Source organism: Hemitrygon akajei, chromosome 4 (assembly GCF_048418815.1).
Source record: "Hemitrygon akajei chromosome 4, sHemAka1.3, whole genome shotgun sequence".
In the NCBI taxonomy this organism is placed as follows: Eukaryota; Metazoa; Chordata; class Chondrichthyes; order Myliobatiformes; family Dasyatidae; genus Hemitrygon; species Hemitrygon akajei.
In genome coordinates, this window is record NC_133127.1 from 24,045,495 (window position 1) to 24,070,725 (window position 25,231).

Below are 25,231 nucleotides of genomic sequence, written 5' to 3' on the forward strand. Positions count from 1 at the left end.
GGTATCAGTGGTTTCTGAGTTACTCAAACCACCCATCATGGCACCAACAATCATTCCACGGTCAAAGTCGCTTAGTCACATTTCTTCCCCATTTTGATATTTGGGCTGAATAACAACTGAACTTCTTGACCACGTCTGCATGCTTTTATGATTGGCTGATTAGACATTTGCACTAATGAGCAGGTGTACACTTGTACAGGCATACCTAATAAAATGGCGATTGAGTGTATATTCTGCTAAAGTTTAGAACCATAGTGTTGAATACTTCACTCCTGGGATCTCACCCTTGTCACCCCTTCTTTTTTAATCTCACCACACAATAACCCCATTTTTCCACACCTGTCCAAAATCTTCTGTCACTTTCAATTTTCCATTAATATCCTTCATAAATCTGACCACTTTCACCAAAGTTTATCTCCTTAGTGTGCAATGCATTAAGCTCCCAGTCAAATCTACCCAATACTGTTTTCTCAAATCACTCTGCATCATCAGTAAAGTGACCAGGGTGGGTATTGTCATTACTGTATATAACAGCCACTTCACCTATTACCTGCTCAATCTGGAGTTTGCAAGGACCATTCGGCTCCAGACTTCAACCCAGTCTTTATCCAAATACAAATTAAAGAGCTAAATTCAAGTGGCAAAGCAATAGAGGTTGCTCTCAGCATCAAATCAGTTGACTGTATGTGGCTTAATGAATGCTAGTAAATCTGGTCATTGGAAATCAAAGGGTAAATACCCTGGATAGAGTCAAACCTTGCAGAAGTTTGTCATATGCTTGTTATCTCAGTCAAAGAACATCACTGAATGAACTCTTCAGAGCAGTATCCTCGGTGTAATCATTTTCATCTACTTCATTAATAAGCTTTCTTTCACCATAAGGTTCAAGATAAGGAACATTTACCATGATTGCATGTGATATTCAACTCCTTTCACAAAAATGAAGTATTCTATGCCTACCTATAACAAAACCTAGACACATTCAGGGAGAATCAGGCAGCACAGAAAAAGGCCGTTTGGCTCACTGTGGTTATGCTAATCACTCATGACTATATATTCTAATTCCACATCCAAACTTCCACATCCCTCTACACCATCTGAATGCCTCTTGAATGTAATTGTTGTTCTGTTCCTACTTTCACCATCTCTTCCAGATCCCAGTTACTCACTGTGTGAAAAATGTACCCCTTAAACCTCTTTCCCCTTATTTTAAACCTATGCTCTCTAGGTTTAAACATGCCTACCATAGGCAAAAGATATTGATTATCTCTCCTATCAATCTCATATACTTCTATAAGCCCACACTTCAGCCTCCTTTACCAGAGGGAAATCAGCCCCAGCCTATTCCATCGCTCCAAACCAGGTAACATCCTTGTGCAGTAACACACAAAGCACTGGAGGAACTCAGCAGGTCAAACAGCACCTATGGAGGGAAATGAACAGTTGATGTTGCAGGTCGAGACCCTTCACCAGGACTCAATGCTCTGAAATGTCAGCTATCCATTTCCCTCCATAAATGCCACCTATCCTGTTAAGATCCTCCAGCATTTTGTGTGTCGCTCCAGATTCTAACATCTGTAGTTTCTTCTATCAACATTCTTGTCTAATGTTTTACCATTTGATGGACAAGACCAGCAAGTGAAGAGAGCAACTCTACTAACAAGTTCCTCTGAGCCACACACTTCCTGTCTTGGAACTATCTTACTAACCTTCATTGCCACTGAATCTAACTACTGGAACACATTTGCTAACAACACTGGATACCTTCATCAAGAAGACTCCAGCATTACAAGAAGGTGGTTCACCACCTGTGACTCAGGGTCACTTAGTCTGTTCAGCAACACTCACATGCCTGAATGAATAAAGAAACACTTCTTGCTTTCAGAGCACTTTACAAATTCAGGTTGTAGTTGAATATTGTATGTACAGTGTATAATTTATACTTGCTCAGTCTCTGAGACAACATTCATCACCACTGATTTTCACTGAATTATTCTTGCCGGGTATACTTAGCATAACAAAATGTACCAAATATTCAGACTCCTGCCGTGGAGCTGGGATTAGTGCATTAAATTAAATGAGACATGCCTCTTGCTTCTGACTTCACTTTTATTATTTTCTCTGTCTTCCACGAACAGTTGATTTTATGATTTTTTTTGTTGATCATACTGATAGTTTATTTTGGACCAAACTTCTCATATGCAAATATAACACAAAGGCAGGGTAAACGTTTTGAATAAGTATTCCACCAAAAAGTGAGAACCAATCATATGTATATATGTGCTGGGTATTTGATTCATTAAATGTGGTTTTAATAATAGCTATTCCTAGTCCAATTGTATTGGTCTGCTCAACACTCATTTTGCTTAATATTTATCTTTTACTATTACCTATAGTCCCCATTGCTTGTTCCATTCCCATCATGTACAGCTGTCTATTTGTAGCAAATGATGCTGAGAATTTTCCATTGTGTCAGAATTACGTTATCCAGATAGAAGATTGATCATAATAGGACACAGGAGAAGGCAGCAAGTGAACAGGTACTTCGGCTTACAATATCTGTGTTGACTATGATACCATGAACGTTATCTGTATCCCTCAATTCCCTGCATGTTAAACTTTGATTGGGCTGCTCTTGGAATATTGTAAGCAAATCTGCTTGCCCTGTTCATGGCAAGTAAAAGCTTAAGTGGGAGTACAGAAGAGGGTTACCAAAATACAGAGCACAAACTATAAGGAGAAGTTGAACAAACTGGTTATTTTCTCTGGAGCCTCAGAGGCTGAAATGAGACCTCGTAGAAATTTAGAGGATTATGCGAGGCACAGATATGGAGGTCACTGAGTCTTTTTTCTCAGGGAGAAATGTCAGATACGAGAGGGCATGCATCTCAGGTGCGAGAGGGCAAGTTAAATGGAGAGTTTTATGTAGTCTGTAGTTGGTGTCTGAAACAGGCTGTCAGGGTAGAGGTGGATGCAGATGCAATAGTGGCCAAGAGGCAGGAGATATGCAGGGAGTTGAGGGATATGGATTGTGTGAAAGCAGAAGAGAATTTAATTTGGCATTGTGTTTGGCAGAGACATTGTGGGCCGAAAGGCCTGTTTCTATGGTATACTATTCAATTTTGGTGTTCCTGTCTAAATACTTCTTAAGCCCCAATATCATGTCTGCTTCTATCACTGCTTGTGGCAGTGTATACTAGGCACCTACCACCCTCTGTGTGAAATAACTTGCACGTGCTGAAATTTCCCCCTCTCACCTTACACCTATGACCTCCAGTGGTTGAGATTTCCACTCTGAAAAAAAACTCAGACTATTCACCCTGTCTATGCCTGTCATGGTATCTCAGTGCATGCTGTCCTGAAGGGTTTGCTGTTTTAAGGTGGAATATTAAAGAAGAGACTCTACAGCCCTCAAAGGTAGACAGTTCATCAACAATGCCACTTGCATTAGCTAAGAAATGAAAATTGGCATGGTTGTTTAGAATGAGGAGGAATTTCTTTAGTCAGACAGTGATGAACGTGTGGAATTCTTTGCCACAGGTAGCTGTGGAGGTCAAGTCTTTATGTTTATTTAAGGCAGAGGTTGATAAATCTGTGATTGGTCAGGGTATGAAGGAATACATTGGGGAAGGCAGGACATTGGGGCCGAGAGGAAAATTGGATCAGTCATGATCAAGTAGTGGAGCAGACTTGATGGGCCAAATGGCCTAATTCTGCTCCTATATCTCCTGGTCTTGTTTAAGTGCAGACAGAAACTTCACATTCATATCCAGAGCATAACTTAACAAGGAAGGCAATGTGCGGAAATTTTACAGATCCTGCTAACCCAGAGATGGTCCCAGCTTTGCTTAGGATTGGATAAGATATACACCACAACAGAACTCCCTCTAATTTTTCACAGCTGAGCGAACCAATCAATGCTTTGAGCAGGAAATTTCTACAGGCCTGAAAATTGCGTGGCACTTTATTCTAACATTATATAAAAGAAAATTCCAGCTGTGTGGTAATGAAGGCAATGTGTGCAGGAGCAGTTCAGTTACCCGTGCAGTTTAGAGGGAACACTGCTGCTCAGAAATAGGCCATTCAGCCTAACCATTCCATGGCAAGGTTCATATTCTATTTATGTTTGTTGTCTGTCTTTCCTTAATTAACTCTATCAGTGTTACCATCTGCTCATCTGCACTGCTCAGATATACCTATACCACTTATTTCAGCATTCCTGTGTCGCATTTTCCACATTCCAGTCACATAATGGGATGGCATGGTAGCGTAGTGATTAGCGTAATGCCTTACAGTCCCAGTGACTTTCAATTCCTGCCACTGTCTCTAAGGTGTTTGCAAACTCTCCCCGTGACCGTGTGGGTTTTCTCCAGGTGCTCCGGTTTTCACCCTCAGTCCAAAGACAGATTATTTGGTTACTGTAAATTGTCCCGTGATCAGGCTAGTGTTAAAGTGGGGTTGCTTGGTGAAACAGCTCGAAGGCCAGAAGGGACTATTCTGTACAGTATCACAATAAATAAACAAATAAATACTGAGAACACAATTTTTTTCATAATTCTTGATTGGATTTCTTGGTGCCTGACCCTACAGTAAGCCTACAATTTTACTGTTACCTACAATTTGGAATATAATCTATGTATCTACTTCACTGAATTTTTGATCACTTTGAGGACCTCCACTTCATCACTTCTCATTATCTATTTTAAAAGTGTCTGCTCATCATTCCCTGGTTTACTCTTGTTATCCTTCTCGCATGCTTCTCATTGCCTCCTCATCCCCTATCTATCAATGGTGGCCAAATTATGACTTAACCAAGATTCAATATGGTTTATGATAATTTCCCCACATTTCCATTCTACTCCTCTAGAAATGAAGTACTTTAGCTTGCTTTATTTATAGCCTTGCTAACCTATGGTATAATTTTTAATGGCTTGTATAGCTGTATCTCTTCCCCTTTCCACCAAGAATTGTACCTTCCTATGTTTCTCATCTTCACTGACCTACACTGAAAGTTGTCTGTCCATTATTTGCTTGTACTAGATTTATTTCTATTCTCTTGTATCTCATTGCAAACCTTAGTATTGGCTTTTATCCCAACTTCATGCCATCCACAAATTCAGAAATTGTGCTCTTGAATTGCAATAAGTTGACAGAGGACGTGGTGGAGATAGGAATAGGAGCAACATTTGCAGGGCATCTCAACCAATACTTGAATGGCCAAGACAATGGGAAATGGGATCGGTACAGGGAAGTGGGATTAGTATAGATTTGCATAAGCGTGGTGGGCAGAAGGGTCTATTGCAGTGCTGTACAACCTGATAAATTATTAATGTGATGTATGAACAACCGAGCACAGATCCTTGTGATACACCACTACCCACCTTCTTCTATAGTCCAGAGCAAAGTTTTACTTTCACTCTGCTTACACAGGACCACAGGAAAATAGGAGCAAGAGCAGGCCATCAGAACCTTCAAACCCATCTTACACTTTAACATGATCACTTCTGGTTTTTGTTGGCCTCAACTCCTCATCTGTGCTATTTCTCTACACATATTTCTTGATCCATCAGATATTATAAGATGACGTATAAGATAATGAGAGGCATTGGTCATGTGGATAGCCAGAGGCTTTTGACAAGGGGTGAAATGGCTAACACAAGGGGTCATAGCTTTAAGGTGCTTGGAAGTCGGTACAAGGGGGATGTCAGAGGTAAGTTTTTTTACACAGAGAGAGGTGGGTGTGTGGAATGCATTGCCAGCATCGGTGGTAAAGGTGGATACAATAGGGTCTTTTAAGAAACTCTTAGATAGGTACATGGAGCTTAGAAAAATAGATGGCTATGCAGTAGGGTAACCCTGGGCAGTTTCTAAATTAGGTTACATGGTCAGCAAAACATTGTGGGCTGAAGGGCCTGTAATCTGCTGTAGATTTCTGATTCTGTGATTTATCCACCTCCACATTAAATACCTCTGATACTTTCTATGATTCAGGTTCTACTTCCTGATTGGGCAGAGAATTCCTGAGATTCACCACCCTCTGCTAAAACAAATTTTCACGTGTTTCAATTTCAAATGACCGATCCCATTGTAGGAATGAATAAAGAATTATTAGGGTAAGGGGCAGGAAAGTGGCTTTATTTGATAACTGAAAAATGGGCCGAATGGCCTACTTCTCAGATGCATTATTCTGGCCTGATATCATGGCTAATGTTTATCCTTCAATTAACTTCACTACAATGATATTATCAGGCCAGTACCTTTTGACAGAATGCTCAGCTAACTTGATACTACTTTATCCAAATTGCAACACCAATTACACGTGAAAGTATTCCATTTGCTATAAAACATTTTGAAATACTGAAAGTCATGGAAGGACTATATAATGATAAGCATTTAGTTTTCTTTTCATTGAAAGCTTTAAGTACGAAGGAGTTATGTAAGCCATGTCAAATAAATATTTTCAACAGTTCATGCAGCTGTTCGGGGTCACCTTCGATCAGTCTCTGCCCACTGCACTACATCCCAGTCATCTAATGGATTTGAATTAGCCCCTTATTAAATGTTAATTCCAAGGATACATTGATACAGGCAGTGGCAGATGTTCAGGGGCTTTAAAACAGGTCGAGCCTCTTTGCTGGGTGTTCTCAAAGACTTTCACATTTGCATAACTTGAGTTTATCAGAGGGGGTGTGGGGACGGAAATTTTAACCATATCCGGTTTGAGTTCAAAGAGTTTTGAAATTAAGTGAATTTCCTGTAACTACTCACAGTAATTGAATTGAATTGACTTTATTTCTTACATCCTTCATATACATGAGGAGTAAAAATCTTCACGCTATTTCTCCGTCTAAATGTGCAATGTGCAATCATAGTAATTTATACTAAATAGTACAGTCAATGTTTCATAGAGTACACTCAAATCAGCATGAGTTAATCAGTCTGATAGCCTCGTGGAAGAAGCTGTCCCAGAGCCTGTTGGTCCTGGCTTTAATGCTGCGGTACCGTTTTCTGGATTGTAGCAGCCAGAATAGATTGTGGTTGGGGTGACTCGGGTCCCCAATGATCCTTCAGGCCCTTTTCTCACACCTGTCTTTGTAAATGTCCTGAATAATGGAAAATTCACAATTACAGATGCGCCGGGCTGTCCGCACTACTCTCTGCAGAGTTCTGCGATTAAGGGAGGTACAGTTCCCACACCAGGCAGTGATTCAGTCAGTCAGGATGCTCTCAATTGTGCCCCAATAGAATGTTCTTATATTTAGGGGGCCCATACCAAACTTCCTCAAATGCCAACACCTCAAACACCTCAAACAACAGCACCTCTTTCACCACACAGCTGGGGTGTACAGACCACGTGAGGTCCTCGGTGATGTGGATGCCAATGTATCAAACAGAGCTAGTGCCTTGCAGTCCCAGAACTCTCCCACATCCCAAACGTGTGTGTGTTGGTATATTAACTGGCAACTGCAAGTTACCATGCATGCGTAATCTGGAGGTAGAGGATGTCAATGTGGGGAGAATTGTGGACTGTATGTTTACAAAGGGGTTCTGGAGAAAGATGCAAGGGCTTTTGTTGCAGTTCAAACCAAGCATCTGTGTGACAGAGGAATCTATGATCTCCAGGCTGTTCCCAGGGACTCGGAGAAATGGACATCAGGTGCTGCTGGAAGATCATCAGCTCAGTGAAAGACATCCTTTGGGTCTGCCCAAAACCTGATGGTCTGTCAGCACATTGAGGGAAGTGCTGCAGACTGGCACATTCCAAGCTGCAGAATTTGTGCAGCCACCGCAAGGGCTTGGTGGAGAAGGACCACAGCGTAGGTTTCTAGTGCTACTGGAAAGGTGGGGCTGGGTTGACCAAGGAAAACCTGCAAATATAGTAGTAAAATACAACCCCAGAGTGCCAGATGAGTGGTAGGAGTGCTGTTGATGTTGATAATAAAACAGTAGGAAAGCATTGACTATGAATGTATTCACTTTTTATTCCTGTGAATATGTTTTATTATCAATAAAGTTTATTTTGTTAAAAAGAAGGAATAGCTTAAGTGGGTGTTTGATAGCACGCTTTGGCCAAGTGAGCTGGAGGACCTGTTTCTGTGCTGTTTCGAACTCTGTGAGATTGACTAAAATATATCCAGTCTAACTTAAAGGCATGGATTATTTTGCAGAGTTAACTCACAGTGTATTGATAGCAACTGCTAACAAGTTAGATCTCATTATCTTGCTGTCTGTTTACTTACTAGTGATTTAATTTTGTAATATTAATTCTAATAGTGTGACTTTTGAAATGCCCGTCCTGATGCAGAACCTTGTTTGCTAGCTGCTGCCATCAGTGCAGTGTGCCAGACAAGAGTGCAGGTCGCTCAAGCCACCGGAGGAGAGTGTGGGCTGGTCGTTGGGTTCAGCGTTGCTGACCAGGGTACAAACCATGCTGCTGCCTGCTACTCGAAGGCACCAGAGTTGCAATGCGAAGGTGGCGTGCAGTGAAACTGTGAGTGACTGTCTTGGACATTTCTCTTGCAATCGCAAAACCACGCTGGACATTGATTGCTTTAGGCCTGCTTCCCACTTTTGGTGGGGAGATAGGCGAAGAGGCAGCAGTGTAGCGCAAAGTAGGCCCCAAGCCGCGGACATGCATGCTGCTGCAGTCCAGGTGAGGAGATGCCAGAGGTCAGTGTAGATGCTCGGTTGGAGGGGTGGCCTCAAGTGTTTGATCAGTGGAATGACAGGCTGGATCACCAGGAACCATCAGTCTGTAGGACTTGTTCCTCAAGGTCTCGACTGAAAACTGTGCTTTCTTACATGAAAATATTTTTTCTTTCTCAGTATTTTGAATGTGTGTGTATGTTTTTGCACCTTGGCCCTAGAGAAAAATTTTCTATCATTTCTCTTCTCAGATCCTCAATTCCTTTATCTTTAAGTAATTTAACTGATAATTTTGTAGTTAAACACACTTTGAGGATTTGGGTACAATTTAGAAAATATTTTGGTTTATTGATTGTTTCACTTTCCAGTCCCATTTTTTCTAACTCTTTTTTTTAAACCATCTATGTCTGATGTAGTTTTTAAAGAGTGGAATAGATTGGGTATTAAATGTTTTCATGATTTGTTTGTTGGAGATAGTCTTTCTTCATTTGAACAACTGTCAGTTAAGTATAGTCTACCAAGAACTCACTTTTATCGATATTTACAAATTAGAGATTTTTTGCGTTCTCAAGTAGTTACATTTTCTAAAAGTCCAGATAAAAATTAACTTGACATAATTTTTAATTTGAAACCCTTCTATAATGCATCTATATCTAATATTTATGGTATGTTGGGAATGAGAACTATTCCTTTAGATAAAATTAAAAATCTTTGGGAACAAGATTTACAGATTTCAATTACTGAGGGTACTTGGAATGAAATTTTAAAATTGGTTAATACCTCATCATTATGTGCCCATCATTTCCTTCTACAATTTAAAGTGGTTCATAGAGCCCATATGACTAAAGATAAGCTGTCTCATTTTTATTCGGATATATCTCCCTATCGTGATAGATGTAATAATGGAGAAGCTTCACTAATCCATATGTTTTGGACTTGTCCAAGTCTTGAAACATATTGGAAGGAAGTATTTTATTTGATGCTTTTTTAAAGAAAATTTTAAAACTAATCCTTTGACTGCCTTATTTGGTATTGTTGGAGGAAATGATATTATTTTGGAGACACACGATTTGCATATTTTGGCCTTTATCTCTCTTATAGCCAGGAGGGCATTGTTGCTTAAGTGGAAGGATGCCACTCCGCCTAGTTATATTCATTGGTTACATGATGTTATGTCTTGCTTAAATTTAGAGAAGATTCGCTGTTCAATTTCTGAACCTAGACAAGATTTTTTTTAACATTGTGGGGACCTTTTCTGAATTACTTTCAAAATCTTTGATTTGCTATTAAGCACAGATGTTGGCTAATAATATGTTTTACTATATGTTAAGGATTTTTTCCATTTCTTTTTTTTTAAACCAAACAGCTGTTTATTTTTTCTGGTAGTGGGTTTGGATTTTTGTATAATAAAATTATTTCTTTTCTATTTTATGTTTAAATTTAATATATATGGATATGGGGTAATTACACTTCATCTGTGATTTCAATATTTTGTAATCAATATATTATATATCTTACTGTACCCTGTATTCTTTTATGTAAGAAATTAATAAAAATATTGAAAAAGAAAGAAAGATTGTCTCATTTGGTTGTATCCATGTATGGTTTGAATGACAATTAAATTTTATTTGATTTGATTTAAATTATCCAGACATCTAAATTGCTGAGAGAACATTGTCAGTAGATGTGCCCCTGAAATGGAACAGATAGGAGCAAAGCATTCAGTTGGTGCATTCTGAAAATATGAAGGTAGTGTTTTGAAAAATCTATGCTGAATAATTTCCAAAAATGTGCAAGCTCCATTTCTTTGAAGATTAGATTAATATTTAGCAAAGTTCAGTTCTCTCTGTTTCCATTATAGTCTGGGAAATTAAATCAATGCTTTTCTAGAATACATTTGTTATTTTACTCCATACTTTTTCTCACTATCAATCTCTTGCTGTTCATCAAAAGTCTGTTTGTCAGCTTTTCCTTCTATTGAATCTTGACCAAGTCATTTTATATGTATAATCACATTCACATGTTCACAAGAGTTGAATGCTTGGTCTATACTATATGTGCAGTTCTTTTGAAGTTCAACTAATATCTTTGCTTTTATTTTAGCTCCCTCAAGTACCTATTCATTTCACCTCTGACATCATTCTCTGCACCTATTTCTGCTACCATATCAAGTAGTGCAGCCAAACACTCTTGTGTGAAAAAGAAGGAATTTTATTTCTTCTTCTCATCTCTTGTTCCTTTGCCAGCTGCCTTAAATCTATGCCCTCTGGTTATTGACATGTCTTTGATTTTACTATCTCTGATCTTATGCTGAAACTAATTATTTTACGATCATTGCCTCTCAAACATTCTCTGACTATCAGATCATTGGTGCGATTATGCAGAACCAGCTCCACTCATGCAATTTATTGGATTATCAAAGCAGACTTAAAAGAATTGAAAGAGAAACCCCATGCTGCACTTTTCTCAAAACCCCCGTTTGCTGCGTCACACCACATTGGAAGGCTCGCTAATCCACCTAATTTTTGAACAATTTGGCTGGATGGAGTGCATTAGCTCAAACCCATTAATCAAAAAAGAGTGATCAAACTTTCTTTAAAAATTAGCATTGTCACATGTACATCGAAACATCAAAACATACAGAGTTTGCATTAATGACCAACAGAGTCAAATATGCACTGCGGGTTATCTGCAAGTGTTGCCACATTTCAGGCACCAACATAGCATGCACTCAATTTACTAACCCTAACCCATTCAGTTTTGTTGGCATGTAGGAAGAAACCAGAGCACCCAGAGAAACCCACACAGTCATGGGAGAACATACAAACCCCCTACAGACAGTGGAGGGAATTGAACTCCAATCATGGGTGGTTTAAAGTGTTATGCTAACCACTATGCTATTGTACTGCCTTGTCAGCTTTGTGTATTGCTTTGTATGTCTGGGCACATCAAATGCTTGATATACTTTTCACATGTCTGTCTCAACTACTCTTTAAGGTGAGCATACTTCTTGTATAATCTCAATCTCAGGGGCAGGAGTGGTTAATTTGAGTGCCAGGCTTTAGATGTTTCAAAAAGGATAGGGAGGGAGGCAAAAGAGGTAGGGTGTGCCACTGTTGATCAGAGATAGTGTCATGACTGTGGAAAAGGAGGAAGTCATGGAGGGATTGTCTGCAGAGTCTCTGTGGGTGGAAATTAGGAACAGGAAGGGGTCAATAAATCTACTGGCCGTTTTTAATAGACTACCCAATAGTAACAGGAACATCGACGAGCAGATAGAGAGACAGATTCTGGAAAGGTATAATAATAACAGAGTTGTTGTGGGAGATTTTAATTACCCAAATATTGATTGGCATTTCCCTAGAGTGAGGGTTTTAGTTGGGGTGGAGTTTGTTTGGTGTTCAGGAAGGTTTCTTAACACTATATGTAGATAAGCCTACAAGAGGAGAGACTGCACTTGATCTGGTATTAGGAAATTAACCCAGTCAGGTGTCAGGTCACTCAGTGGGAGAGCATTTTGGAGATAGTGATCACAATTCTATCTCCTTGACTGGAGCATTGGCAAGGGATAGGAACAGACAAGTTAGGAAAGCGTTTAATTGGAGTAAGGGGAAATATGAGGCTATCAGGCAGGAAACTGGAATCATAAATTGGGAACAAATGTTCTCAGAGAAATTTACAGAAGAAATGTGGCAAATGTTCAGGGGATATTTGTGTGGAGTTCTGTACAGGTACATTCCAATGAGACAGGGAAAGGATAGTAGGGTACGGGAACCGTGGTGTACAAAGGCTGTTGTAAATCTAGTCAAGAAGATAAGAAGAGCTTACGAAATGTTCAAAAAAACTAGGTAACGATAAAGAGTTAGAAGATTATAAGGCTGGCAGGAAGGAGTTTAAGAAAGAAATTAGGAGAGCCAGAAGGGACCATGAGAAGGCCTTGGCGGCAGGATTAAGGAAAACCCCAACACATTCTATAAGTATGTGAAGAGCAAGAGGATAAGATGTGAGGGATAGGACCAATCAAGTGTGACAGTGGAAAAGTGTGTATGGAACCGGAGGAGAAAGCGGAGATACTTCATGAGTACTTTGCTTCAGAATTCACTACGGAAAAGGATCTTGGTGATTGTAGGGATGACTTACAGCAGACTGAAAAGCTTGAGCATGTAGATATTAAGAAAGTGGATGCGCTGGAGTTTTTGGAAAGTATCGAGTTGAATAAGTCACTGGGACAGGACGTGCTACTGTGGGAGGCGAGGGAGCAGATTGCTGAGCCTCTGGCGATGATCTTTGCATCATCAATGTGGACAGGAGAGGTTCCGGAGGATTGGAGGGCTGCAGATGTTGCTCCATTATTCAAGAAAGGGAAGAAAGGGAGTAGGGATAACCCAGGAAATTATAGACCAGTGAGTCTTATTTCAGTGGTTGGTAAGTTGATGGAGAAGATCCTGAGGGTCAGGATTTATGAACATTTCGAGAGGCATAACATGATTAGGAATAGCCAGCAGGGCTTTATCAGAAGCAGGTCATGCCTTACAAGTCTGATTGAATTTTTCAGGATGTGACTAAACACATTGATGAAGGTAGAGCAGTAGATGTAGTGTATATGGATTTCAGCAAGGCATTTGAATTTTGACAAGGTATGCCATGCAAGGCTTATTGAGAAAGTAAGGAGGCATGGGATCCAAGAGGGCATTGCTTTGTGGATCCAGAACTGGCTTGCCCACAGAAGGCAAAGAGTGGTTGTAGATGGGTCATATTCTGCATGGAGACCAGTGACCAGTGGTGTTCCTCAGGGATCTGTTCTGGGACCCCTACGCTTTGTGATTCTTATAAATGACCTGGATGAGGAACTGGAGGGATGGGATAGTAAGTTTGCTGATGACACAAAGGTTGGGGGTGGTGTGGATAGTGTGGAGGGCTGTCAGAGGTTACAGTGGGACATTGATAGGATGCAAAACTGAGCTAAGAAGTGGCAGATGGAGTTCATCCCAGATAAGTGTGAGGTGGTTCATTTTGGTAAGTCAAATATGATGGCAGAATATAGTATTATTGGTAAGACTCTTGGCAGTGTGGAGGATCAGAGGGATCTTGTTTCCCTCCATAAAAGTCTGCCTGACTTGCTGAATTCTTCCAGCATTTTATATGTTTGTTGATCCAGATCTCCAGTATCTGAGTCTCTCTTGTGTCAGTTTTAATTGGAAATTCACTTGAATACACAGAGTAAATTGAAATCTGCCATCAAGCTAAAATTATCAATACAGTGCATTTTAGTTCAAATTCCACCCATCTGCCATATTATTGAAATGTCTGTCTGATATCAGATACAGCAGTCAGGAATCAATGAGAAATACCATTGATATTTTTTGGACTAACACGTCTCCTGTGATGCAAGAGCAATATTAAATTTATTTCTTTGATTCAAATGAGTAAAATTTCCTTTGTCTTGAATAAATGCGTCAACAAATGTTTGAAAGGTTACTGTCATCAGTTCTGCCTGAGGCACACTGAAGACTTGACATCCACAGAAATCATTCTGAACATCAGTGTCGAAATATGTGAGGCAATTTCATAGAGATGGTGGGGGACATGGACTTAATGCACAGTCACTGGTAAAGGAGAAAAGGAAAAAAAACAAATTAGAAATGAAATATAAAGGTGAATTAATATGGATGCTGCAAATTTGAAATAAGTAGAGAACATGCTGGAAAATACTCAGCAGACCAGGCAGTATCCATGGTGACAGCAACAAGATTAATGTTTTCTATCTATGGCTTCCCATTTGAGCTGAAATGAAAATTTAACTTCATTTCTCTTTCAGTAGCTATTGCCTGGTTATGTTTCAACATGTTTTATATTTAAGAATCTGAATGATGTTCTGAGGAAGGTGATGTGCTGGCTAATGATGATGTCACTCTGAGAGGTATTTACAATTGGCTTGTGGTTTCTCTGGACTCTGGTTTTGATTACTGTAGGATGACTGGTCTCCCCTTGCCTGGAGGAATGGTATAACAGTCCAGGAATTATCCCTTGCTTACTCAAACTGGACATGGTGAATATTCTCAGTTCTAAGAATCTAGGATACAGCAAGGGCATCATAGTAGTTTAAAGATAAGTGCAATCTCTTTACAGCACCAGCAATCATTGATTGGCGTTTGATTCTCATCTTCGGCTGTATGGAGTTTGTACATTCTCCCCATGATTGCATGGGTTTCCTCCAGGTATTCTGGTTTTCTCCCACATTCCAAAGACATCTGGTTTAAGGTTAGTAAACTGTGGACGTGCTATGTTATCGCTCAAAGCATGGCAACACTTGTGGGCTACCCCCAGAATAATTCTTGGACTGTGTTCGTCAGTGACACAAAAACGTTGCGCTGTATGCTTCAATGTTTTGAAGTACATGTGACAATGAAGCTAATCTGTAAGCATTTGTATGTGGGGCTCATTCCGATTGACTGCTGGTACATTATCTGCTCATGTTATTTCCTAAAGGTGCATCACATATTAACCGTGGTAACTCGGTTTATCTGTATTTTTTTCAGTGAAAGGCAGCGGAAATCCATTTGACTGAAAAACTATTTTCTTCAGTTCAAGGAGCTCTGGTTACGTTCATGAGTTCATGAGCATATTTAACGTTTTAAATGGTCTTAATCAGTCATTCAAAGGATATTTTACAAAGCAAACACATGTTATCCAATCTTTAATTGGTAAAGTGGTGGTGAGATGTTACAGTCTTGCAGTTAAAAACCCTCCCATAGTGTTGTCAGGCAGGAAGTTCCAGGACATTGTGTTATCAACAGTGAAGGACTGGTAACATACTTGAACACAAAAGGTGAAAGAATAACAAATGTTATCAATTTTTATTTTTGATCACTGAATATTGTGGGGCAATAAGATTTAGATAAAATACTACACGTGACTTAACTTTCCTCTGTGCCAATGTATTTGACAAATACAGGGATGACCTGGAAGGAAAAATGCAGACAATATACCTGAAATTACAGAAGTTTAATTTTCATTGCAATTTAATTAGGAAGTGAGTAAAAGCATGAAATCAAGATCCAAATCCTAGGCATAAACAGAATACTATTGAACAGAACTTCATCTCTGCATTAAAGGATCTTGTTACAGGTCTGTTTTGCCTTCACATGGAGTGGTCTGCAACAAGGAATATTAGTCCACATTTACTGCCTTGAGCTGATCTGTAATATGTATCAGTTTGCTATTTAACAAGGCAGTTAAAGACTTACTTAATGAATATTGATATCTATTTCTTCAAAGATGGTCATTTTTGTGATAAAGGCACGAGTATTTAACAAACATGAGAAAATCTGCAGATGCTGGAAATCCAAAGCTACACATAAAAAGCTGGAGGAGCTCAGCAGGCCAGGTAGCATCTATTGAAAAGAGTAAGCAGTCGATATTTTGGTTCTCTGCCTGAAATGCCGACTGTTTACTCTTTTCCATAGATGCTGCCTGGCCTGCAGAATTTCTCCAGCATTTTGTGTCTGTTTCCTTGAATATTTAAAACTTCTAGAATATTTAGAATTTTTTAAATCTTCACTTATTCAACTTGATGAACACAAAATGTAAAAGCAAACCAGCTCTGACACTCACCCTTGCGCTTTGCCCTGCAATAAGCTGGTCATCCTCTGTCTGGACACTTGTCCGGCTGCGCACATCATAGTCTTCTTGCTCAAAGTCCGAGTCATCCTCCAGTTCTTCTGGAGTCTGAATAGAACAAAAGATAAAGAATTCATGGTGGTTACTCTCATTTTTGCACTGACAACCCCTTTGTTAAGTGCATGTGTGCCCTCAGATTCTACAACATTAAACCACCGATCAGAACTGCAGCTATAAAATTGCACAGGGTCGTCATTTTTCTTAAGTAGAACTGAGACCAGTGCTAATCCCAGTGTTGTTAGACAAGCTTTTGTACTGGAACATTTCTGAGTGAGCTCTAATTAATAACAAGTCCAATTTCAATAAAAATCCCATGTAGAATTGCACTGTAAATCCATCTCCTCCAGGGGCGATGAGTGCCTGACATACTGCTTTCTAATTCTGCTTCATCTAATGAGTCTTGCTGCTGGAGGTCATTTAATTGCAGAATCTGGATGTCTCCAAGAAAAGTGGTCTCATTTATTTTAGTGGAATCTTTTTTTCTGTGGCAATTCTAACAGAATCATCGGAATAATATTGAAAAAAGTCTGAAGGGGCCACACTTTTGCTCATCTTGTTAGCTTTTCTGGAAGCTGGTATGTTATTTAGCAGAGGAGTAGAATGAGGCCATTCAGCCCATTGAGTCTGTTCTACCATGGCTGATTTATTATCCATCTCAACCCCATTCTCCTGCCTTCTCCCCATAACGTTTGAGGCCCTGATCAGCCAGGAACCTATCAACCGCTGACTTCCAATATACCCAGTGACTTAGCCTGCACAGATGTCTGTGGCAATGAATTCTGCAGATTCACCACATTCTGGCTAAAGAAATTCCTCCTCAACTTTGTTCAAAAGAGATGTTTTTCTATTCTGAGGCTGTACCCTCTGGTCCTAGATTCCCACACTAGAGGAAACAGCTTCTCCACATCCACTCTATCTATGCCTTTCAATATTCAATAGGTTTCAATGCGAGTCTGTCATTCTTCTAAACTCCAGCAGGTACAGGTCTAGAGCTAACAATTGCCCCGCATACATTAACCCTTTCGTTCCTGGGAACATTCTCGAGAACATCTGCTGGACCCTCTCCAAACCCAGCACATTTCTTTTTTAGATCAGCGGCCCAAAACTGCTCACAATAGTCCAAGTACAGTCTGAGCAATGCCTAATAAAGCCTCAGCATTACATCCTTGCTCTTTATTCTAGTCCTCTCAAAATGAATACTAACATTGCATTTGCCTGCCTTACCACCGACTCAATTTGCAAGTTAACCTTTCAGGAATCCTACACCAGGACTCCCAGTTGCCTTTGCATCTCTGATTTTTGAGTTTTCTCCCCATTTAGAAAATAGTCCGTGCCTTTATTCCTTCTACCAACGTGCATGATCATACTAATTTCCATCTGCCACTTCTCTCCCAGTCTAAGTCCTACTGCTGACACTCTGCTTTTTTAACACTACTCGCCCCTCACCCCTATCTTTGTATCGTCTGCACTTGGCCACAAAATCATCAATTCCTTCATCCAAATAATTGACATATAATGTGAAACGAAGCAGTCTAAACACTGACCCGAGAATACCACTAGTCATTGGAAGCTAATTAGAAAAGGCTCCCTTTATTCCCACTCTTTGTCTCCTGACAATCAGCTAGTGCTCAATTCATGCTAGTTCCTTTTCTGTAATGCCTCATGTGTGGCCAAATAAAGAACATTCACTGACTCTGTCTACCCTGCCTGTTACTTGCTCAAAGAATTTCAACAGATTTGTCAGGCAAGATTTCCCCTTAAGAAAATCGTGCTGACTTCGGCCCATTTTTGTCATGTGCCTACAGACCCTGAAACCTCTTCCTTAATAATAGACTCTACCATCTTTCCAACCACTAAAGTCAAGCCAACTGGTCTAATTTTATTTCTTCTGTCCCACTCTTTTCTTAAAGAGTGGAGTGACAATTACAATTTTACAGTTCTCCAAAACCATTCCAGAATCTTGTGATTCTTGAAAGATCATTACTAATGCCTCCACAATCTCTACAGTCACCTCTTTCAGGACCCTGGTGTGTAGACATTCTGGTCCAGGTGACTTATCTACCTTCAGACCTCTCAGCTTCCCAACCACCTTCTCCTTAGTCATAGCATCCTGCTTGTGTCTTCCACAGTGAAGACTGATGCAAAATACTTGTTGAGTTTGTTGGCCATTTCTTTGTCCCCCATTTACTACTTCTCTGGCGTCATTTTCCAGTGGTCTGATATTCACTCTCCTGTCTTTTTTATTTTTTATATATCTGAAAAAAACCCTTTGTAACCTCTTTTATATTATTGGCTAGCTTCCCTTCATATTTAATCTTTTTTCTCTTTCTGGCTTTTGTAGCTGCCTTCTGCTGGTTTTTAAAAGCTTCCCATTCCTTTACATTCCCACTAATTACAGTTAGACGAGAAGCTAGACTGGACTGCCAACACAGATGCCTTGTGCAGGAAGGCACAGAGTCGATTGTACTTCCTAAGAAGGTTGGCGTCATTCAATGTCTGTAGTGAGATGCTGAAGATGTTCTATAGGTCAGTTGTGGAGAGCGCCCTCTTCTTTGTGGTGGCGTGTTGGGGAGGAAGCATTAAGAAGAGGGACGCCTCACGTCTTAATAAGCTGGTAAGGAAGGCGGGCTCTGTCGTGGGCAAAGTACTGGAGAGTTTAACATCGGTAGCTGAGCGAAGGGCGCTGAGTAGGCTACGGTCAATTATGGATAACTCTGAACATCCTCTACATAGCACCATCCAGAGACAGAGAAGCAGTTTCAGCGACAGGTTACTATCGATGCAATGCTCCTCAGACAGGATGAAGAGGTCAATACTCCCCAATGCCATTAGGCTTTACAATTCTACCTCCAGGACTTAAGAACTTTTTAAAAGCTATTATTAATGCTTTTTGAGATAGTGATTTAGATGCATATCATATTTTTTACTGAGTTAAGTATTGTATGTAATTAGTTTTGCTACAACAAGTGTATGGGACATTGGAAAAAAGTTGAATTTCCCCATGGGGATGAATAAAGTATCTATCTATCTATCTATCTATCTATCTATCTATCTATCTATCTATCTATCTATCTATCTATCTATCTAATTCCTGGATGTGTTTGCGAGTCATGCTTCACTGTTATTTTTTTTTAAGAGACAAGTCTGGTTCCAAATTGAACAGCTGCCTGCATAACCATGTCAGCACCTGTCCCCACCCCACCAATGATTTATACTTTTCAAAAAGAAAGGTCCTGGTGTAATAGAGTGTGTCAAGCAGCATCTGTGGAGGTAGAGGAATGGTCAATATTTCAGATCGAAAGCCTGTATCAGGATTGGTCAGCCTTTGACTTCCTCCTGCTGATTGAATTTTGCTCCAGATTCCAGCATCTGCAGCCTCTTAGCTCCATTATTTGATTATTACACTTATATTATTAACATTCTTCAAAATGACCCAGATCTTTCTGCTTATCCTCAATGAAAAAGGGTATTGCTCCATCTTAACAAGGGAAGTTATCAAAGACAAACCTATCTGCCACCCTTCTCCATCCTTCAGTTCATAATTAAACAATATTATAATTCTGAGATAATAACAATGATCAATGCAACTTAGTTTGAATTAGCCTCATTAGTGTTATTTCGCGTTGCTTTGAATTTTGTGATTGTAATTACAGAATGAGCTAACATGTTTCTTTTGTGATGATATGGCTTCCATACGGATGGGAAGAGGTCCAGGAGAAGAATCTCAGCAGGGAGGCAGATAGACAGGATAGGTTTAGAGGGATATAAACTAAGTACAGGGAAATGGGATTAGCTCAGATAGGCACTTTTATCATTGTGGATAAGTTAGGCATAAGGCTTGTTTCTGTGTTGCATAGTTTTATGACTCTATGACTCAACCTTTCTTGCCTAACTGTTAGTTGCTAGTAATGAGAAACGGAACTAGAATCTGAATCAGCTTTAATAAAAGAATCAGAATTAGGATCAGGTTTATAATCACCAACATGTGTCATGAAATGTATTAAGTTAGAAGCAGCAACACAATGCATTATATAATATAGAGAGAAAAAATAAGTAAGTAAATCAATTACAGTAAACATATATATATGTATATTAAATAGATTATCCCTGAAAAGCAATAGTATATATATATATACCCTCAAGCTTCTGTGCCTCCTTCCTGATGGTAATAATGAGAGGAGGGCACATCCTGAGTGATGGTGGTCCTCAGTAATGAACACAGCCTTTCTAAGGCTCTATTCCTTGAAGGTGTCTTGGACACTATGGAGGCTAGTACCCAACTTTCTGTAGCTTCTTTCATTCCTATGCAGTAGTTCCCCCCCCCCACCCCCGCCAAATACCAGATAGTGTTGCATGCTGTCAGAATGTTCTCCAAGGTACATCTATAGAAGTTTTTGAGTGTTTTAGGTGACAAAGCAAATCTCTTCAAACTCCTAATGAAATATAGCCGCTGTCTTGCCTTCTTTATAGCTGCATCAGTATGTTGGGACCAGGTTAGATCCTCAGAGATATTGACACCCACAAACTTGAAATTGCTCACTCTCTCCACTTCTGATCCCTCTCTGAAGAGTGGTTTGTGTTCCCTCATCTTACCCTTCCTGAATTCCCCAATCAACTCTTTTGTCTTACTTTGAGTGCAAGGTTGCTGCTGTGACACCACTTAACTAGCTGGTATATCTTGCTCCTGTACACCCTCTCATCCCTACCTGACATTCTATCAACAATGGTTGTATCATCAGCAAATTTATAGATGGCATTTGAGCTATACCTAACCACACAGTCATGGGTATAGAGGAAGTAGAGCAGTGGGCCAGGCACACACTGCTGAACTGATACTGTCTTCATGAAGTCCACAATCAGTTCCTTGGTCTGACTGATATTGAGTGTGACACCACTCAACCTGCTGATCTATCTCGCTCCTGTTTGCTTCCTTGTCACCATCTGAAATCTGCCAACAATAGATGCGTCGTCAGCAAATTTATAGATGGTGTTTGAGCTGTGCCTAGCCACACAATCAGTGGTGTGAGCAGTGGGCTAAGTACACATCATTGAGGTGTGCCAGTGAGGAGATGTTATTTCCGATCCGTTCAAAGTGTGGTCTTCTGGTGAGGAAGTCTATTGCAGAGGCAGGTGCAGAGACTCAGATTTTGGAACTTGTTGATTAGAACCAGGGGAATGATCCTGTTGATATCTAAGCTGTAGTGAATAAACAGGAATATGATTTATGTATTACTATTGCCCAGGTGATCCAATGCCAATTGGAGAGCCAGTGAGTTTGCATCCACTCTAGGCCTATTGTAGCAATAGGCAAACTGCTGCAGGTCCAGGTTCTTGCTTAGGCAGGAATTGATTCTAACCATGACCAACTTCTCAAACCACCACATTCATCAAATAAATGTGAGTTCCTTTGAGTGACAGTTGTTGAGACAGCTCACTCTGCTCTTCCTGAACACTGCACCCTTTTGAAGCTGGTGGGAACCTCCAACTACAGCAATGAGAGATTGAAGATGTCCTTGAACACACCTGCCTGTTGGTCTATGGTTCAATTGATCAATAAGAAAGCCTACTACCATTCTCTAGGGATAAATATGGATATAGAAGAATTGGAAAATCCACTTTTCTCTCTTTTGCCTCCCATTTTTCAATACTCCTTGTCTACCCATTGATAAGACAATGGATCATCCATCATCCTTTGGTTAAATATTAGCATGGTACCATGTTTACCTAAGGAAAAGTGAATGGAAAACAATAAACATGTATATAAGAATAAAAATAACCACCAAACATTCAATAATCAAACACTCCCAAAGAAACAACTTTATTTTATTCCTTACTTATGCAGGGTTGATCTAATGAAATAGTTTAGATTAAAGGTCTGTTTGCAAAATTAAAATCATTTTACTCCAAATCCTAAAAACTTTCTATAGGGGCACAACTGAGAGCATCCTGACTGGCTGAATCACTGCCTGGTATGGGAACTGTACTTCCCTCAATCACAGGACTCTGCAGAGAGTGGTGTGGACAGCCCAGCGCATCTGTAGATGTGAACTTCCCACTATTCAGGACACTTACAAAGACAGGTATGTAAAAAGGGCCAGAAGGATCATTGGGTACCTGAGTCACCCCAACCACTAACTATTCCAATTGCTACCATCTGGGAAATGATATCGTAGCTTAAAAGCCAGGACCAACAGGCTCCAGGACAGCTTCTTCCACCAGGCCATCAGACTGCTTAACTCATGCTGACATTACTGTATTTCTATGTTATATTGACTATCCTGTTGTACATAATATTTATTATAAATTACTATAAATTGCACTTTGTACATTTAGACAGACATGTAACCTAAAGATTTTTTACTCCTCATGTATATGAAGGAGGTAAGTAATGAAGTCAATTCACTTCAATTTAAGTAACGATTAATTTTAATTTAATTTTAGAGATACAGCTCAGTAACAGGCCCTTCCGGCCCAAAGAGTCGAATAAGCCAATTAACCAATTAACCTACTAATCTCTATGTCTTTGGAATGTGGGAGGAAACCGGAGAACCCAGTGGAAATCCACGCGATCATGTGGAAACATACAAAATCCTTATAGACAACAGCGATTTGTCATCCGTGCTAGTGACAAAATCTCACCATGGTGATCTTATTTAACTTAATAGTCAAAAACTCATTAATTAATAGTCCACTGGAATTGTGAAAGGATATTTCTAGGTTTTGCTTCTAACAAAAGTAGCTTTCCATCACAAAACATTCTGTTAATTTTATACAAATTTTTGTTGTTTATTTTCAGCTAATCTGTCATTGAGAAAAGGACTGCTTTCCTGCCATGCATCACCCATTGTTACCAGAGAGCATGAACGAAATTGTTCATAAATAATTCACAGATTCCCAGAGTTAACTGAAGACATTGCCATAAGTATCTATTACCCTTGAAAGGTTACGAGTACTTTCTTTTACTTTCTATTGTGTCTGTGAGGTCTTTCAGCAAAACTCGATTGTAATACCTCACAATCATATTGTAACAAATTCAGTGAAACATCTTTATTGTACAAGTGGTATAATCCTTTCAAATACAGGCCCTCCTGAAAAGGGATATCAATGTTAATGTTGCAAGGTGTTGGCAGCTTTTGAGTGCTTAACCATACACACAGAAAGGAAAAAAAACAGGAAGAAGATGAATGATTAAGTTAGGGAATGTGTAAAAAGGAGAGGGAGGGTGACCCTGTGATCTCTGTCATGGAGGCCGACATCACAACGTCTTTCAAGAGGGTGAACCTTCACAAGTTGACAGGTCCTGAAGGTATACCTGGTAGTACTTTGAAAACCTGTGGAAACCAACTGGTGGGCGTGTTCAAAGACATTTTCAATCGCTCATTGCTGCAGTTGGAAGTTCCCAGCTGCTTCAAAAGGACAGCAAACATACCAGCAGATAAGAAGAGCAGGGTTGGCTGCCTTAACGTCCAGTAGCACTCACATTTACAGCAATGAAGTACTTTGAGAGGTAGGTTGTAGCTAGAATTAACTCCTGCCTAAACAAGGACTTGTGCCCACTGTAATTTGAATATCGCCACAATAGGTCTACAGCAGATGCAATCTCACTGGCTCCTCATGCGACCTTAGATCACTTAGACAATACTAATACATACATCAGGCTGCTGTTTATTGAACCAGCTCAGATTTAACATGCAAACACGAGGAAATCTGCAGATGCTGGAAATTCAAGCAACACACAAAAAGCTGGTGGAACGCAGCAGGCCAAGCAGCATCTATAGGAAGAAGTACACTCGACGTTTCGGGCCAAGACCCTTTGTCAGGACTAACTGAAAGAAAAGATAGTAAGAGATTTGAAATTAGGAGGTGGAGGGGGAAATCTGAAATGATAGGAGAAGATGGGGGGGAGGGGTGAAGCTAAGAGCTGGAAAGGTGATTGGTAAAAGGGATACAGAGCTGGAGAAGGGAAAGGATCATGGGACGGGAGGCCTAGGGAGAAAGAAAGGGGGAGCGGAGCACCAGAGGGAGATGGAAAACAGGCAAGGAGTGATTGTAATAGAGGCAGAGAGAGAAAAAGAAGGGGGGGAATAAATAAATAAATAAGGGATGGGGTAAGAAGGGGAGGAGGGGCATTAACAGAAGTTAGAGAAATCAATGTTCATGCCATCAGGTTGGAGGCTACCCAGACGGAATATAAGGTATTGTTCCTCCAGCCTGAGTGTTGGACCTGCAACTGGATCCTCGACTTTGTCACCAGAAGACCACAGTCTGTGTGGATCAGAAATAACATCTTCAACTTGCTGCTACTCAACACTGGCGCACTTGAAGGAATTGAGCTTAGCCCACTGCTCTATTCTTTCTACATCCATGACTGTGTGGCTAGGCACAGTTCAAATGCCAATCTATAAACCTGGTGATAACACAACTACTTTTGGCAGTATTTCAGATGGTGACGAGAAGGAATACAAGTGCGAGAGAGATCAACTGGTTGAACAGTGTCACAGCAATAAGCTTGCACTTAACATCAGTAAGAACAAAGAACTGATAGTTGACTTCAGAAAGGGTAAGACAAAGGAACACACATTAGTCCTCATCGAGGAATCAGAGTAGCAAGTTTGAGCAATTTCAAGTTCCTGGGTGTCAAAGTTTCGGAGGATCTCTCCTGGAACCGACATATCAATGCAGTTACAGAGAAGGCACAACAGCAGCTATATTTCATTAGGAGTTTGCGAAGATTTGGTATGTTACCAAAGGCACTCGCAAATTTCTACAGATGTACCATGGAGAGCATTCCCATCTGGTATGGGGGAGGAACTGCACAGGATTAAAATAAGCTGCAGAAAGTTGTAATCTCAGTCAGCTCCATCATGGGTACTAGCCTCTCCAGCATCCAGGGCATCTTCACAGA

At 40.1% G+C, this 25,231-nt stretch overlaps 1 protein-coding gene across 3 annotated transcripts in view; it reads right to left on the reverse strand.

The window, feature by feature from the left end:
* Nucleotides 1-25,231, reverse strand: part of LOC140726163 (catenin alpha-2) — an 817,330-nt gene that overhangs the window by 187,772 nt on the left and 604,327 nt on the right. For all 3 annotated transcript variants that reach the window (XM_073042154.1, XM_073042153.1, XM_073042155.1), the window contains one exon: nt 16,261-16,374. In XM_073042154.1, the coding sequence (XP_072898255.1) occupies nt 16,261-16,374 (114 nt within the window). The remainder of the gene's footprint in view (nt 1-16,260; nt 16,375-25,231) is intronic.